Raw genomic sequence first — 15,592 nt, forward strand, 5'->3', positions numbered from 1 at the left:
TACTAACATTTAGCACTCTGTCCAACCTTGAGTAGAGTTTGATCATAAATTCTCCAACTAAACATGACTGAACTTTAAGTGTAAGGATTAGTAAACAGACCTAATCTTCTTTTTAAATAGTTAGGTCAGCTGCTTTGTCCAAGCAAGGTTTCTGAGCTACTCACCTCCCCAGCAGAAGCAAGAAACTAATCCAAATGGTCTCTCCATATACATTTCAAATAAATTCTCTCAGGTTACATGAGTGAATTTCATTTTATCATCAGACTCTCAGATGTCAGCACACCACAATTTAAAAATTGCCGTAAAACGGGGTTGCCTGCCTTAGCATACCCATCCCTGCTCACAGAGAGATACATGTGGGCTGAAGAAAGTTGCTTAAAAATATACAATAAAGCAGTCCCAAGCATCGGTCAGGTTATGCAGTTTTGATGGGACTTTTTAGGTGGCAAACTACTACTATCTGGTGTAGTAGTGCAACTGCATTATTCCTCCATGATTCTAGGAGTCAGGCCTTTCCACATCACTAGCATTTACAACATCTTAACTCTAGAGGTAGATCTTTAGCAAAGGCTTCAAAACAAAGACAACGATAAGCGTTTTTAATTTTAAAGAATTTTAATACAAACTTAATATAAACTATTTCAGTCCCTCTTAACATGTAAGACACTGACTCAAAATACTTTTATACCGTTTTTTCAAGTATTGCACAATATAGGTACAAAATTAATATTTACGATTACATTTTCTTCCATAATATATAGCAAAAATCTTTAAACCTTTAACAGAAAATACATTTTTTTGAAAAAAGCAAATATTCGTACATTTTAATTCCACCACTAAAGGAATATCCTGTACACAATTTTGAGAATAGTTGATGTCTTTAAGATGGATATTTTACAATTTCAGTAAAAAAAATACATGAAGCTGCTGCTGTCACAGGTCACTGTAGTAAAAAGATATAAATGCAATACCGTGTCGTAGAAACAATATATATATCCTCTGATATTTTACAAACTTTGTACTAAATTAAATTATACAATTAGAAAAGACCAATAAACCCACTTATTAGTGCCAATTTTTTATAAAAAAAAAATCAGCCATGTCCTTGCTATATCTTAAATACTGTAAGAGGCCATATCTGAGAGTATACTTTAAAATATACAGTCAGTATAAAATAACTTTGTGCTTGGTTGGCAAATGAAAAATGATGCAGGTTTTATTTTTGTAACCAAGCTTGAATGTATCCTTACTATAAGCTTTAAAAAAAAAAAAAATCTCAAGGAGGTAAAAAAAAAAAAAAAATCCCCCTTGGGCCCGTGCATTTTAACTTGTACATTTTTTTTTTTCTTTTTTTAGTTAGCCATAACAGGCTGGAATTGCTGGTTAGAATACTGCATGTTATTTAAGCTAAAATTCAAGCCATCTACAAAAGACTTCTCGTTGAGGCCTCCATAGGCCGCAAACACATCAAAGGCATTACTGTACTGGAGAGGACTGAGGTTAAGGGGGCTGTCACCTGGGAACATTCCATTGGTACTACTACCTTGACCCTGCATATTAGGAAAAATAAATTCCTTGGCATTAGGAGAAAGAGCAGAGGCTTTCTGCTGTTGCTGCTGCTGCGGTGGTGGCGGTGGTGGTGGCGGCTGGGATGGCTGCTGCTGCTGCTGCGGCTGCTGCTGGCTACCCAGGCCAAGCCCGTACAGAGAGTGCATTGAGGAAGAGATGGCTTTCTGCTTCAAGAGGTCATTCACATTCAAGCCGAGGTTGATAGGAGAAGTACGTGCAACCTTGTTGCTGCGGCCACTATTCTTCATTTTGGTAGAGCCGAACTTGGTGGCAGCAAAAGTGGCAGTGGTAAAGGTTAAAGGCTGAGTGGACCGGGGCATGAAGGTAGGGCTTACAGCAGCAGAGTGACCAAAGGGAGGCGACGGAGAGCTGGACACGGATGAGGCTGGGTCACTTATGGGCATAAAAACCTGGGCCTCTGGGTTAAAGCTGTTTTTGATCTCTTTATCCAACTCACATCCATTTTCATTATTATCATCCACATAAAGCACCTTCACTGGTCCCTTTTCACCAATTTGGTAGGAAACCTCAAACGGGTCGATCCAAACACTAAGATCCTGTGGCAGATTGCCACGAACATCATCAATGTCCAAACCACTCTCTTTGGATGCTTGTTCAATCACTGGGTCCACTTTCTCCCCTATGTGTATACATCTAAACCCTGATCCTTTGTATGGCTTTTCAGGATACCAGTGCCCTTCATATTTCTTCTTAAGAAGTCTTTCAAGCTCTTCACCAAAAATGTTGACACGTCTCCTGGGAAGCTTATTGTACAAATATGAAATAATAAAATTTAGTGCTACTTGGATTTCAAGCTGCATAGCTGCTATGCCACAAAGTGAGATTTGTGTTTCAACTCCCCCCCAACACACACACACAGTGTTCAGTTTGTGGCAGAGAAACAAATTTTCATTCAAAGTGCTGGTACTTTGTAGATTATCCTTCACCTTGAGTGGTCTTGCTCCTTAAAGAAAAACAAAACAAAACAAAAACAAACATGTCCAAATAAGATAAATCTAAGTCCCACAGCCTTTTCTTACCCCCGGAGTAATTTTACTTTTGAAAAAGTCTAATAGGCTAGAAAGTCAGAAAAATATAATCAGCATAAAATAAAGGAATATACAATAGAAAATTGTTTATTAAAGTTCAAAATCTCATGGGACAACTTAGGATTTACAGTTAAAACAGTATTTTTAACCCTATTATTTACTTTTTTTCCCTGAATACAGCTCATATATATATATATGTATATATGTATATATGTGTATATGTATAAATGTGTGTGTGTATATATGTATATATAAAATCTCCCCCATATGTAGTGTATTTCCTCCCTCAATTCTCACAAGAATATTTATTGGAAACTCTACTCTGCACAACCATCCACCCACCTCCACACACATATATACCAGTTTTAGAAAGTGATCATATTCCTATTCACTAATTTAGAAATGAATTCTGTATTTCAGTTCATTCTGGATATATGCTGCCTAAATCTGCTGTATGGTTAAACATTCAGACATTTGAGAAGTTAGGAAAATTATTTTAATTTCCAAAGTACGTGAAGCTAAAATTAAAAATACTAAATGAACTGCCGTCCTAGTGAACAATAATTATGAACCAAACTATCCTGTATCACGGCCGTCTTAAATATGCTAAGGGCACACAACGTAAAAATCGAGCTTCTGTTTTTCCTTTCCAATGTGCGTTTTTCTAAATCTGAAAATACCTCTTTAACAGCAAGTATAACAAAAGCAACAATTAATTTCAAAACTCTATTGATTATTCTCTTTAAAGGGCAGGGTTTCTGAGTTTATTCTGATTTTCAAAACCACCTCCCTCCTTCGCGATAAGAGAACAGCCGGAGAGGCTTGTACGATAAGGTCGACCTTTAAACGTTTGCTGGATCAGCACTGGGTGGGGATAAGAAAAGATCAAGGGCAAACAGAAGATATTTGCGAAAGGGATCTATTTGTACACTGAGGTTGATTTAAAAGGACATTTTAAAAAATCAAGTTGGTGTCAATCCATCTGTTCCATTTTCCATTATTTGTGGTGACAAAGGGAAAAAAGGATCTCCGGCTGCCCCCAAACTACACTTTAAAGCCCAAAGCCCGAGTGCCGGCCAAGGCAGCTGATTAAGCCAAATTGCTTGACGCTGCAGCCGAGAGAAATTCAGGCTCCGCGAAAGGTAGTTTAAAGCAACGCCTTAAGCAGGAGTGTGAAGAATTACATAAACAGCCAGTTGGGTCTCATTAGATTTCTGCTCACAGCTCTCGGAGCCCGAGCGCTGGAGCAGCAGCAGCGAGAGGAGGAGGAGGAGGAGAGGAGGAGGAGCAGGGGGGGAGGAGGAGGAGGAGAGTACAAGTCTCCTCCGAAAACGAGGAGGAGGAGGAGGAGGAGGAAGGCCACGAGAAATGGCAAAGCAACCACTCGGGCCAGGCGCCGGGCAGGTCGGGGCGCCGGCCGCTCCGGGTCAGCCGCTCCCCTCCCCCCGCCGTAACCTGACCCGCCGCCCGCCGCCCGCCGCCCGCCCCCCGCCCGAGGCCCCGGGGACCCGGCCAGAGCCCGGCAGCAGCGGCTCCCCGCACCCCTTGGGGCCCCGCGGAGCCCACCGCGCCCCCGGAGCTCGCCGATCGTCCCGGCGCCCCAACCCCGCCCCCCCCACCCCCGGGCGCCGGCCGGCCCCGCCTCCAGGTCCCGCCGCGCCGGGGCCCCTCCGAGCCGCTCCCCTCCGCGCTCCGGCCGCCGCGCCGCGGTCCCCGAGGGCCCGGGGCTCGACGCCGCTGCAGCCCCGCCGCCCCTCGATACTTACGGGCTGCGTCCACCACAGAGCCGGCCGCCGGGCGGGGGAGCAGGGGCGGCAGGGCGGGGGCTCGGAGGGCGGCGGAGCCCAGCAGGCTGGAGGCTACGCGGCGCCGCCGGGCGGACGACGGGGGCCTGGGCGCGGGCCTCGGGAGCTCGGCGCTGCGGCTCGGGGTGGCGGGGCCGGTCGGGCGAGCGCGCTCCCTTCTCCACACAGCCCGGTGGCCTGGCCCAGCGTCCCGTGGTGCGCCCGCTCCGCGCCGGGCCAGAGCTTCGCTCCTTCTGCCGCGGCGCGCGCCCCGCCTCTCGTTTTATGGGCTCCTCCCCGCCCCCACCCCCTCCCGTAGGGGTGCGCGCGCGCCCGCCTCGCGTCACACAGCTCGGGGCCGCGTAACCATTCCCCGCCCTCCCGCCCCTCACCCCAGACCCTCGGCGGCGGCTCCGCCCCTGCCCTGCCCCTCGACGCCATTGGCCGAGTCCCGCCTGCCCATGTCCTGCCGGGCGGCGGAGGGACCCGGGGGACGAGGCCACACCCCTCCGGCTCCACGACGGCCAATGAGCCGACGTCCTGGGGCCGCCGGGGGCGGGACTAAGAGGAAGCTGGGAAAGGGATTGGGGGAGAGAAGTGCCAGTGAGGGCGACGGTGGTGGGTGGGGCGGCTGACGCCGGGTCCCGGCGAAGCGCCTCGGAGAGAGGGGGGAGGGGAGCCAGGCAGGTGGCGGAGCGGCGGCGAAGAGCGGGGAGAGCCCGAGGCCTCGAGAGGGAGGGGACAGTTTACCAAAAAATGCCCTACGCGAGTGGCACTGTGGCCCGGGAAATTCCCCCCCGTGGACGCGCCGCCACATCGGCCTCCGGTGCACGCAGGAGAGCCTCAGAGAAAGGGCGAACTGAGCCGGGGACTCGTGCAGCCGGTTCATTGAATATTAATCACCTCGGGGGCCTAGGCCAACTGCCACCCGGGGAGTGGCAGCAGCAGAACCCGAAGCCGCCGTGCCGGGCAGGGGGTGGGGGTGGGGGTGGGGGTGGGGGAGACACAGCACCTGGCCGCACCTCCGCCCAGGTGACAGTTTAACTGCCTCCGCATCCCTCCTCCGACCTCCCCGTGCGACCCGGCAGCCACTTGGACGCGGGGGTGGCTGGAGACCGCAGGAAGAATCCCATTTTATCCCAAACATCCCGGCCCAGGCCTCCGTGCCAAACTGCGTACGTATCTCAGGGTCTCTGTGCCTGCGCGTGTTTTCAAGTGGTACTTTAACATCAAGACCCATACACGCGGCGCCTTCCTGTAATGCGCGTTTAAGATCCTCTTCGGTTGAAAGAACGGGCGGGGAAAGAGAGCGACTCCCGGGGGGCGGGGAAGCGCCCCTTTCCACAACCTGCCGCCGAGAGCTCCACGGAGTTCCAGGGGGAGTGGAGGCCGGCGTCCCTCTCGGCTAAAAATATTACTCACAGGTAGCAACGAGGCCTGATTGGCCGCGCTTCTCCCCTAGCGGCGAGGCGATTGGCTGCCTGGTATCCAGGAGACCGACGTCAAACTGGCACCGGGAAGAGGAGAGAGCGAGTCGGAGCCGAGGGGAGCTGGGAGGGGGAGAAAGAGGAGCAATGAATGAAGCGCCCCGCGCTGGCCTTCTCTCCCCTTTCCTCTGCGCTCAAGAAGTGCTTCCTGGAAAAACACCAGCTGGGGCTCCGCCTTCCTCTTAAAACGGTGGGGCCTGCGCTCTCAACCTGCTATAAGGAAGTTAAAGCGCGGCTCTCCGCGGGGAGGGGTGTCCGCGGAGCCGGCGGTGTAGACCAGCTGTACTCCTTGGGCGCACACCCGCTTGACTGTTAGGCCTAGAGGCTCTGCGCTTTATGGATGCAAAATCCGGTTGTGGCCTATTCTTCTCCACCCTGACTCTCCTGCCCTCGTGCCTCCACCCCCTGTTCCCCTTTAGAGGGAACCGAATTGATTAAAAAAAAAAAAAAAAAAAAGGCTATTGCTAAAGTCCCCAGTGTGTGTGGGAGGGAAAGGGAAGACAGGTTTGTAGAATGGGTTGAGGATGGGACTGGTCATTGTATGGATTCCTAAAATTCAGGCGGCGTGTTTTAAGAACATCCAAGTTTTATTCTGATTTTTTTTTTTTGTCTTCGGATTTTTCTGTAACAAGGGAAAGTGGGATATGATGGTGAAAGTGTTGGAAGTGCTTTATTTTATGGAAACATTTTAAATGAAATGTTTCTCTGCATCAAAATAGTCCATGTGTTTTCTACTTTTTGCTCAGTTGTATCTTTTGTTTCCTATAATGAACATTCGTTCCATTCGTTATAAAAAAAAAAGTGAGTTATTTTTAATTTTTTAATTAGTTGAGCACAGAAATTACAAGAAGCAAGATAGTATATTTTGGGAATGGAGTATCAAGAGAAACACTTCATCTTTCACGTGCTCCAGAGCATAATTTCTCTTACCATTAGGCAAATAATACTGTACCAAACATCCAGAATTGCAGGACCATGTGTTGGGCCATGTGTCTTGATTTGTAATTTGGAAAATATATCACTATAATTAGAGGAGCATATTAGGCTTGGCTGACATTAAAATGTCTAACCAAAGATAGATGAATTGCCATGTTGTCAACCTTATCTATACTTTTCAAGAATTCTCAAAGAGAAGGCACAAATTCTCTTTTTTGCATGTACCCAATCTATAATCCCAGCCTTAAAATTCAAGAGCAGTCATCCAATAGGTTCTGATTAATTATCAATGGCAGTAAGTAGAATTTTTAAATAAAAAATTTAGATGTCAAAAATGTATGAGTTTTTGGAACTCAGTCGAAGGATATGAGAACGTTTCAAAGCAAATATAAACACACACACACACATTAAGGCCCCACAGCATACTGGGCAAAGTACTGAAGTGCAGGTATTGGCAGATCTGATTTTACCCATTTCTATGAACCTTCAGTTCTCTCACCTATAAAGAGGGTTGGATACATAATCTCTAAACATCTCTTTCAATTTAAAAATTCCACGTTTAAAACCCAATGCCCCTAAAGTAAATTACAATGTAGTTCTTTTTTAAAAAACAGTTTACAGGGCAGCCCGGGTGGCTCAGTGGTTTAATGTGGCCTTCAGCCCAGGGCATGATCCTGGAGACCCAGGATCGAGTCCCACATCAGGCTCCCTGCATGGAGCCTGCTTCTCCCTCTGCCTCTCTCTCTCTATGTGTCTCTCATGAATAGATAAATAAAATCTTTAAAAAAAAAAAAAAATATATATATATATATAGTTTACAAGTAAAAGGAAAACCAGATTCATAGCCTTCCAAGTCACAGGTATAAAATTTCCTTTATACAAGTTTTACACTTTAAATGCCCTCCCCACCCCTCCATCACTTATTACCACTTAACATTTACTTTGGAATTACACAGGGGAGTGAACTGCTAAATGATTATTTTGATTTATGGAGGGAAAAAAAAAGCATTTGATATGAGGCTCCAGGTGGTTATCACAACAATAGATATTCCTGCCTGTGGACAAGTAATAGTCACTGAAAATCACAGCATTTGCCTTTCCCCACTTTGCATTCCACATGACTCCTGGAGCAGTGCCTCACACTGAAGGTAACTATTGTTTGGTAAACAAATATGTTCTAATATCATTATGAAACACAATTCTTGAAAGTGCTGTGAATTATTATCTCATTCACACATATAAACGCATATATACTCCCACCTTGATTTCTGAGAGACATGTCCTAAACCTTCAAATTCTCATTGTTTCTTTGTAAACTGAGGATTACAGGAAAGTTACCATCACCTGATGTGTACTTATTATGGCTTGTTTAGCTTCTAGAGAATCAACTTTGTGTCTTGAAAGTTAGCATACGAGCATAATATTTTTATCCTTATTGTCGTTCATTTCTTGTGGACAGTCATGCAATATGAACCATGCACATTTTTAAATTGTTGGTGAGGAACAATTATAAAATAATCACCAAGTTATTAAAAACCAAGTAAACCAATTCTTTCCTAAACATTTTTCACAGGAAGTCACACATTTATGACTGAAGAAACCTCATTGTGGTTTCCTGTGGCTTTTCATATGGGTTAGTGGAGGAGAGCCATTCATTCTCTAAAAGAGATGGGAACACAGACAGTTGTAATTGAAAGATAACTAGATAACACTGAACATACTCATTTATCTTTGGGACAAGCAATTCCACTGAAGGAATTGGTCCAGTAGGAAAATATGTCCTTATAACTTGCTTACTCCCTATTATCTTGATGAGCAAAAATCCAAACCAAATCTTTGCATTTCTTTCCATTAGCAAAGGCTAAGGATTTTGGTCTCAGCCAGAGATTATACTTGCAGATTCTGGGAGTTGATACAGTGTTCACAACATTCTACACACAAAGAACACTAATTGATTAACATTTATTAATAATATTAGAATGCTTTAAATATATGAATTCCAGATTTCACCTGTTGTATACCATGTTACAAAAAATGGTAAGTGTTCTATTATAATGATACATAAATTTAAAGCATAGATTGTTTTACAGCTCTACTTACTCAAATAGAATTACATACATAAAATTTAGTTTATAAAATAGATACATGGTCCAACGATATATATGATGGTTTCTTTTTTTTTTTTTTTTTTAATTTTTATTTATTTATGATAGTCAGAGAGAGAGGCAGAGACATAGGCAGAGGGAGAAGCAGGCTCCATGCACCGGGAGCCTGATGTGGGATTCGATCCCGGGTCTCCAGGATCGCGCCCTGGGCCAAAGGCAGGCGCCAAACCGCTGCGCCACCCAGGGATCCCAATATGATGGTTTCTAAGAAAGCTTTACTCTTCTTATCAAAGGAACGTATGCCAGTTACTGTTGCCACATAACAAACTATCCAAAACTTAGCAACATAAAACATCTATTTTATTATGTTCTGAGATCCTGTAGATCAGAAATTCAGACAGAGTACAGGAGACAGATGGCCTTTCTATGCCACATAACATCTGGAGCTTCAGCTGGGAAGACTCAAACACTCAAGAATCATCTGGAGCAGATTTGTCTAATAGAACTTTCTCCAATGATAGAAACATCTATATTGTCCAATATGATAGCCACTAGTCACCTGTGGCTCTTGTACACTTGAAATGTAGCCAGAGTGATTGAGGAACTAATGTTTTCATTTACTTTTAATTAAATGTGAATTGAAATAACCATAGATGGCCAGCGGCTCCTGAATGGAACAGTGTGAATCTGGAGGCTTCTTCACTTATCTCTCTAGCATCTGGGCTGGGATGACCCAAAGGCTGGACTCCGTTAGCACTGTCAGTTGGAGCATCTTACACATGGCCTCTGAACTCTCCTTGTGGCTTGGGCTTCTCATAGCATGGTAGCTGGTTCTGAGAGGAAGCATCCCAAGAAGGAGTTTCTGAAGATCAAACATTCTAAGAGAGGCACATGGAAGGTGTATGGCCTTTTACTGATCGAGCCTTGTAAGTCACAAAGCACCACTTCTCCCATATCCATTGGTTGAAGTAATCATAAGTCTGTCTAGAGTCAAGAGGAAAGCATAGAGACTGACCCACCTCTAAAGGGAGTAATGTCAATGAATTTGGGATCCTTTCTAAAAATCACCACTGGGAAACTTCCACCTTTTTTTCTGCCTTAACATAAATCTGATGGCAGGAGCTGCAGCAGCCCTTTTATCACCATGAAGAGGATGCAAGATAATCACAGAGATAAAGGCTCTGATCAAAGCTTGTGACTATCTCTAGTCTACTTTTTTTTTTTTAAGATTTTATTTATTCATGAGAGACACAGAGAGAAAGAGAGGCAGAGACACAGGCAGAGGGAGAAACAGGCTCCATGCAGGGAGCCCGATGCAGGACTCCATCCCAGGTCTCCAGGATCATGCCCTGGGCTGAAGGCAGTGCTAAACCGCTGAGCCACCAGACTGCCCTCTAGTCTACTTCTTAAGCCAACATGAAACCCTCCATGACTTTTAGCTGAACATGTTCTCATCAAAAACACTAACTTAACAGCTTTTAAGGAAACGTGAACTTGATTCTTTAAAAAAATAAAATTTTATCTAGTCTGAATATTAGGGTTTCTTTCTCTATAAAACCTTGAGGGGTGCTTGGGTGGCTCATTTGGTTAAACATCCATCTTTTGATCTCAGCTCAGGTTTTGATCTCAGGGTCATGGTTCAAGCCTCATATTGGGCTCCATGGTGGCTGTGGAACCTACTTAAACACCTGGAAATGCTCTTTGTAGAAAATTTGGAAAACGAAACGAAGAAGAAAATAGCAATCACCCTTATCTCACCATGTGGTGATAACCACTGTAAGCATCCTGCTCTGATTCTTTCTGAATGAGTTTCTACTACATGTGCAGATTTGTATCCTGCAGGGCACTCAGTATTATGTGGTTTCTATTTTCCCCTGACACTAAGCATTGTCATAATTATCATTTTTAAGGACTGCATTCTCGGATTTAGAATAATTTGATCATTGCTCAGCATGATTAACAATGTATCTGTATAAAAACAATCATATTTAACAAACATAAAAAATATTTTTAAATTTATTGCTTAAGTATAGTTGACATACAATGTCATATTGGTTCCAGGTGTACAACATGTGTGTATATATATATATATATATATATATATACACACACACACACACTTTACTTAATGTTCATCATGGTAAGTGTATTCACCATCTGTCACCATACAATGTTATTACATCATTGACTATATTGCCCTTGCTATACTTTTCATCCTCTGATTTATTTATTTTATAACTAGATGTTTGTACCTCTTAATCCCCTTCACCACTTCACTCACTCCTTCCCTCTGGCAACCACCAGTTTGTTCTCTGTATTATGGAGTCTGCTTGGTTTGTTTGTTCATTTGCTTTGTTTTTTAGATTCCACGTAGAAGTGAAATCATATGGTGTTTGTCTTTCTCTGATTTATTTCACTTAGCCTAATACCCTCTAAGTTGATTCATGTTGTCACTAATGGCAAGATTTCGTTCTTTTTTGTGACTGAGTCATATTGTGTGTGTGTGTGTGCCAAATCTACTTTTTCATTCATCAATGCACACATTTTATATATAAATCTTTAACTACATCCCTGATTATTTCTTTGGGATTGTTCCATAAGTGTATTTACTGGGTCAAAGCAAAGGGATCTTTTTTAAGGGTCTTAGTACATAATGAAAATCCACTTTCTGGAAAGATTGTGCTATTTTACACTCCCAGTGTATATAATTATGTCTGTCTCACCACATATTGACCAATAAGATTTTTTTTTAATTCTTGGCTATTTGATAAATAAGATGGTATCTCTTTGTTGTTTTAATTTACATTTCCTTGATCTTACGTAGGATGAACATGTTTTCACATATTTCTCAGCTCTATATTACTCTTTCAGTGAATTTTCTAGCAATACCTTTTCTCCACATTTCTATGAGAGATCTTTGTATGTTTCTTTTTAATTCATTTGAGCATCTTGCATACTGTATGCCAAAATATTGCTGAACATGACTCTTTTTATAAGATTTTATTTATTTATTTGAGAGAGAGTATGAAAGAATACAAGCAGGGGGTAGGGGCAGAGGGAGAGGGAGAAGCAGACCCCCTACTGCTGATGACCCCCTAGCCCCTGATGAGGGGCTCGATCCCAGAACCCTGAGATCATGACCTGAGCTGAAGGCAGATGCTTAACTGACTGAGCCATAGGTGCCCTCCTGAATATGATTCTGATCTTATTTTTTAAAAAGGATTTTATTTATTCATGAGAGAGACAGAGAGAGAGAGGCAGAGAGAGATAAGCAGGCTCTATGCAGGGAGCCCAATGTGGGACTCAATCCTGGGACCCCAGGATCATTCCCTGGGCCGAAGGCAGGCGCTCAACCCCTGAGCCACCCAGGCATCCCATGATTCTGACCTTAAATTTTATTTTCAAACTTGCCCAAATGTTATGTTTTATTTTGTATTTATTTTTTATTTTAATCGCTTGGTGCTCATCACAACAAGTGCACTCCTTCATCCTCATCACCTATTTTCCCCATCCTCCCACCTACCTCCCCTCTGGTAACCATCAGTTTGTTCTCTAGAGTTCCATCTATTTTTATCCCACATTTAATCCATTTTGAATTTATTTTTGTGTATGGTGAAAGAAAGTGGTCCAGTTTCATTCTTCTGCATGTTGTTGTCTGGTTTTCCCAACACCATTTTTTGAAGAGACTGTCCTTTTTTCCATCAGATATTCTTTTCTGTTTTGTTGAAGATTAAGTGACCATATAATTGTGGGTTTATTTCTGGATTTTCTATTCTGTTCCATTGATCTGTGTGCCAGTACCATACTGTTTTGATAACTACAGCTCTGTAATGTAACTTGAAGTTTGGAATTGTGATGCCTCCAGCACTGCTTTTCTTTCTCAAGATTGCTTCTGCTATTTGGGGTCTTTTGTGGCCCCATACAAATTTTAAGATAATTTGTTCTAGCTCTTTGATAAATGCTGGTGATATTTTGATAGGGATTGCAATGAATGTGTGGATTACTTTAGGTAGTATAGACATTTTAACAATATTTATTCTTGCAATCCATAGCATAGAATGGAATTTCATCAGTGTTTTATAGTTTTCAGAGGGTCTTCTACCTGTTTGTGGAAACTTGATTTCTTATGTATTGTTTAACTTTTTAGCATTTGGTCTGATTCAAAGGTTATCATTTTTAAAGATTTTATTTATTTATTCATGAAAGACACTCACAGAGAGAGGCAGAGACATAGGCAGAGGGAGAAGCAGGCTCCATGCAGGGAGCCTGATGTGGGATTGATCCTGGGACTCCAGGATCATGCCCTGGGCTGAAGGCGGATGCTCAACCGCTGAGCCACCCAGGTATCCCATCAATGCTTTTAAAAAAAACAAAACAGTTCTAGTGATATTTACTCAATTTTCTTTATCCTTGATCTTTCTGCCACACATCACACTGTTTACTTGAAATACTTCCATTTGATTTTGTGCATTCATGTGCTGATATAGGATGTACCAGCATGGCTCCCACTTCTTATTGTCTCAGCTGTAGTTGAGCAGAGTAGAAAAATTAGGAACTTGAAATGACAGAGTGTTTAAGTCCTTCTCTGCTGGGTGTGAGCTGAGTATTGCTACACTGAGTCTCAGCCTTTGTGTAATGAATAGAAGCAATAACTCCCTCTGACCTGTGTGAGGATCTAATGAGATCATGCCTATGAAATTGCTTGGTGGACTGTAAACCCCTACGTAGATATTAACATTGTCTTCCTTCCTCCCTCCCTTCCACTTCCTCCCCTTCCTCCTCCCTTCCCCACCTCTCCCCTCCTCTTCTCCTCTTTTTCCTCCTCCTTTGCTTCTTCTATCCAATGGAAATTTGATTCAGTTCAAGTAAGAAAGTATGTGAAATTGGCTGTAAACTGTAAGTGGGTATCATGGACACTCTCTTCTCTCATATACAGTATCCCCAACTCTGTCACTTCCATCTTCAAAATATTTCTCAGAACCTCAAACCTTGGTGTTTTAGATTGTTACTTAATTCTTAGGTTATCTTCCTTTCCATGGGTTTATGTCCCACTCCTATGTTGGATTGATTCCAAGCTTTTTTATGTCTTTGCACATGAGCTCTGTAGAGACTTACAGCCTATCAATATTGACTGATTGATGGCTTTGCTCCATAGTTGTCTGATCTAATGAAAGAACATAGACTATTTGAGAAAGGGGAAGGGTATTGATACTCTGGAGAAGAGGCTGGATAGGCAGAAGCCAGATTACTGAGGGCCTTGTGTTTGGATATTGGGAATTTTGCCTTTAACAGATGAGAAGATATTAAGTGATTTTTCAGTAGGGAAATGACATTGTTGGAATTTGGTTTGGAACATATTTTATTTAACTCTGGACCCCAGAGCCTAGGATAGCACTCGGTATGCAGGAATTGCCATCAATCTGTGTTCAGTTGCTTTTATCACTAAACAGAATATTCTTCAATTGTTTGATTATTCTGAAGATGAGATACTTTGTCTTTTAGGGAGGAAGTAGATCACGTCTGCAGACCTACCAGTATTTCTACCCATCTTGGTACAAAAGAAAAAGGATCAATTCTGTGGCAGGGTTTAAGCCAAAAACTTTTGGTTTCTGGAAAACCTAAAAACTTTCTGTGGGAAAATTCTGGCTGGGGCAGAAGATTGGTTTCTTCTACCTCAACCTTTTCTGTCGTGCTGAGTATTTGTTGCTACTTTAGACAACCCCTCCTGGGTTTTGTTTGAGCATCCACCCCTCTCCCATTCTCCATTCATCCCTCTCCTTTGGGTATTAACTTCTAGGCTGGAGACAACTAGAACATGGCATTCTCCTGGCCATTGTGATGGGTTCAGGGATGGTCACTGACCTAATTAGGCCAATCAGAGTCAATAACTCTCAACTGTGTTTGAGATGTTGGGAATAAAGACTGTTTTCCCATGAAATGTGAACCTGGAAAAATCCATTGTTGAGGCTTCTGGGGCCATCTTAGTACCATCAGGAGAGAGATTGCTGCAAATTCAGCTAACATAGGCAAAACATGGAGAAAAAATAAGTACCTGAGGGTGCCTGGGTGACTCAGTTGGTTAAGCGTCTGCCTTTGGCTCAGGTCATGATCCCAGGGTCCTGGGATTGAGTCCTGCATCAGGCTCCCTGCTCTAAAGGGAGCCTGCCTCTCTCTCCCAATCTTACTAATAAGTAAATACAATCTTTAATGAAAGAAAGAAAGAAAGAAGGAAAGAAAGAAAGAAAGAAAAGAAAGAGAGAAAGAGAGAAAGAAAGAAAGAAAGAAAGAAAGAAAGAAAGAAAGAAAGAAGAAAGAAAGAAAGAACCTGATAAAACCTTTAAGCCCCTACATCACCTCTACCTGGACTTTATGCTACAAGATGTCCCAAAAGAGAAGAGCCTGAGCAAAGGGCTTTGTGCTACCACTTTAACAGACAGTGAAATCCTAGGGAGCAGGAGTGAAGGACAAAGGGAATAAAGCACCAAAGGAGAGAGAACCAATCCAAGGTTGCATCATTGAGCCAGCCACTGTGAAGTACAATTGTTTGATCCCACCATGGGCTAGTCCTTCAAGAAGCAACATAAACTGTGTCCCAGGGCAATCCACTGGAGAAAGGAAAGGGCCAAGAATTAATTCAATAATTCCCATTTTCCACTGGTCAT

General features: G+C 43.2%; 1 protein-coding gene and 1 long non-coding RNA gene across 5 annotated transcripts in view; one reads left to right on the top strand and one right to left on the bottom strand.

The window, feature by feature from the left end:
* Nucleotides 1-1,312: 1,312 nt before the first annotated feature.
* On the bottom strand, nt 1,313-5,842 carry TOB1 (transducer of ERBB2, 1). Of its 3 annotated transcripts, none has more exons than XM_038547714.1 (2): nt 5,825-5,842; nt 1,313-2,533 (listed from the first exon to the last, which is right to left on the bottom strand). In XM_038547714.1, the coding sequence occupies exon 2, from the start codon at nt 2,388-2,390 to the stop codon at nt 1,353-1,355; it is 1,038 nt and encodes a 345-aa protein (XP_038403642.1). In that variant the 5' UTR covers nt 2,391-2,533; nt 5,825-5,842; the 3' UTR covers nt 1,313-1,352. The 3 variants fall into 3 exon arrangements, with proteins under 3 accessions (XP_038403642.1, XP_038403640.1, XP_038403641.1); XM_038547712.1 differs by lacking the exon at nt 5,825-5,842 and adding an exon at nt 5,582-5,598; XM_038547713.1 differs by lacking the exon at nt 5,825-5,842 and adding an exon at nt 4,385-4,644.
* LOC102156847 overlaps nt 5,385-15,592 on the top strand; it is a 30,048-nt gene continuing 19,840 nt past the window's right edge. For both annotated transcript variants that reach the window (XR_005364495.1, XR_005364494.1), the window contains exon 1: nt 5,385-5,577. This is a non-coding gene — a long non-coding RNA (uncharacterized LOC102156847). The remainder of the gene's footprint in view (nt 5,578-15,592) is intronic.

The sequence above is a fragment of the Canis lupus genome, chromosome 9, assembly GCF_011100685.1.
Source record: "Canis lupus familiaris isolate Mischka breed German Shepherd chromosome 9, alternate assembly UU_Cfam_GSD_1.0, whole genome shotgun sequence".
Lineage (NCBI taxonomy): Eukaryota > Metazoa > Chordata > Mammalia > Carnivora > Canidae > Canis > Canis lupus.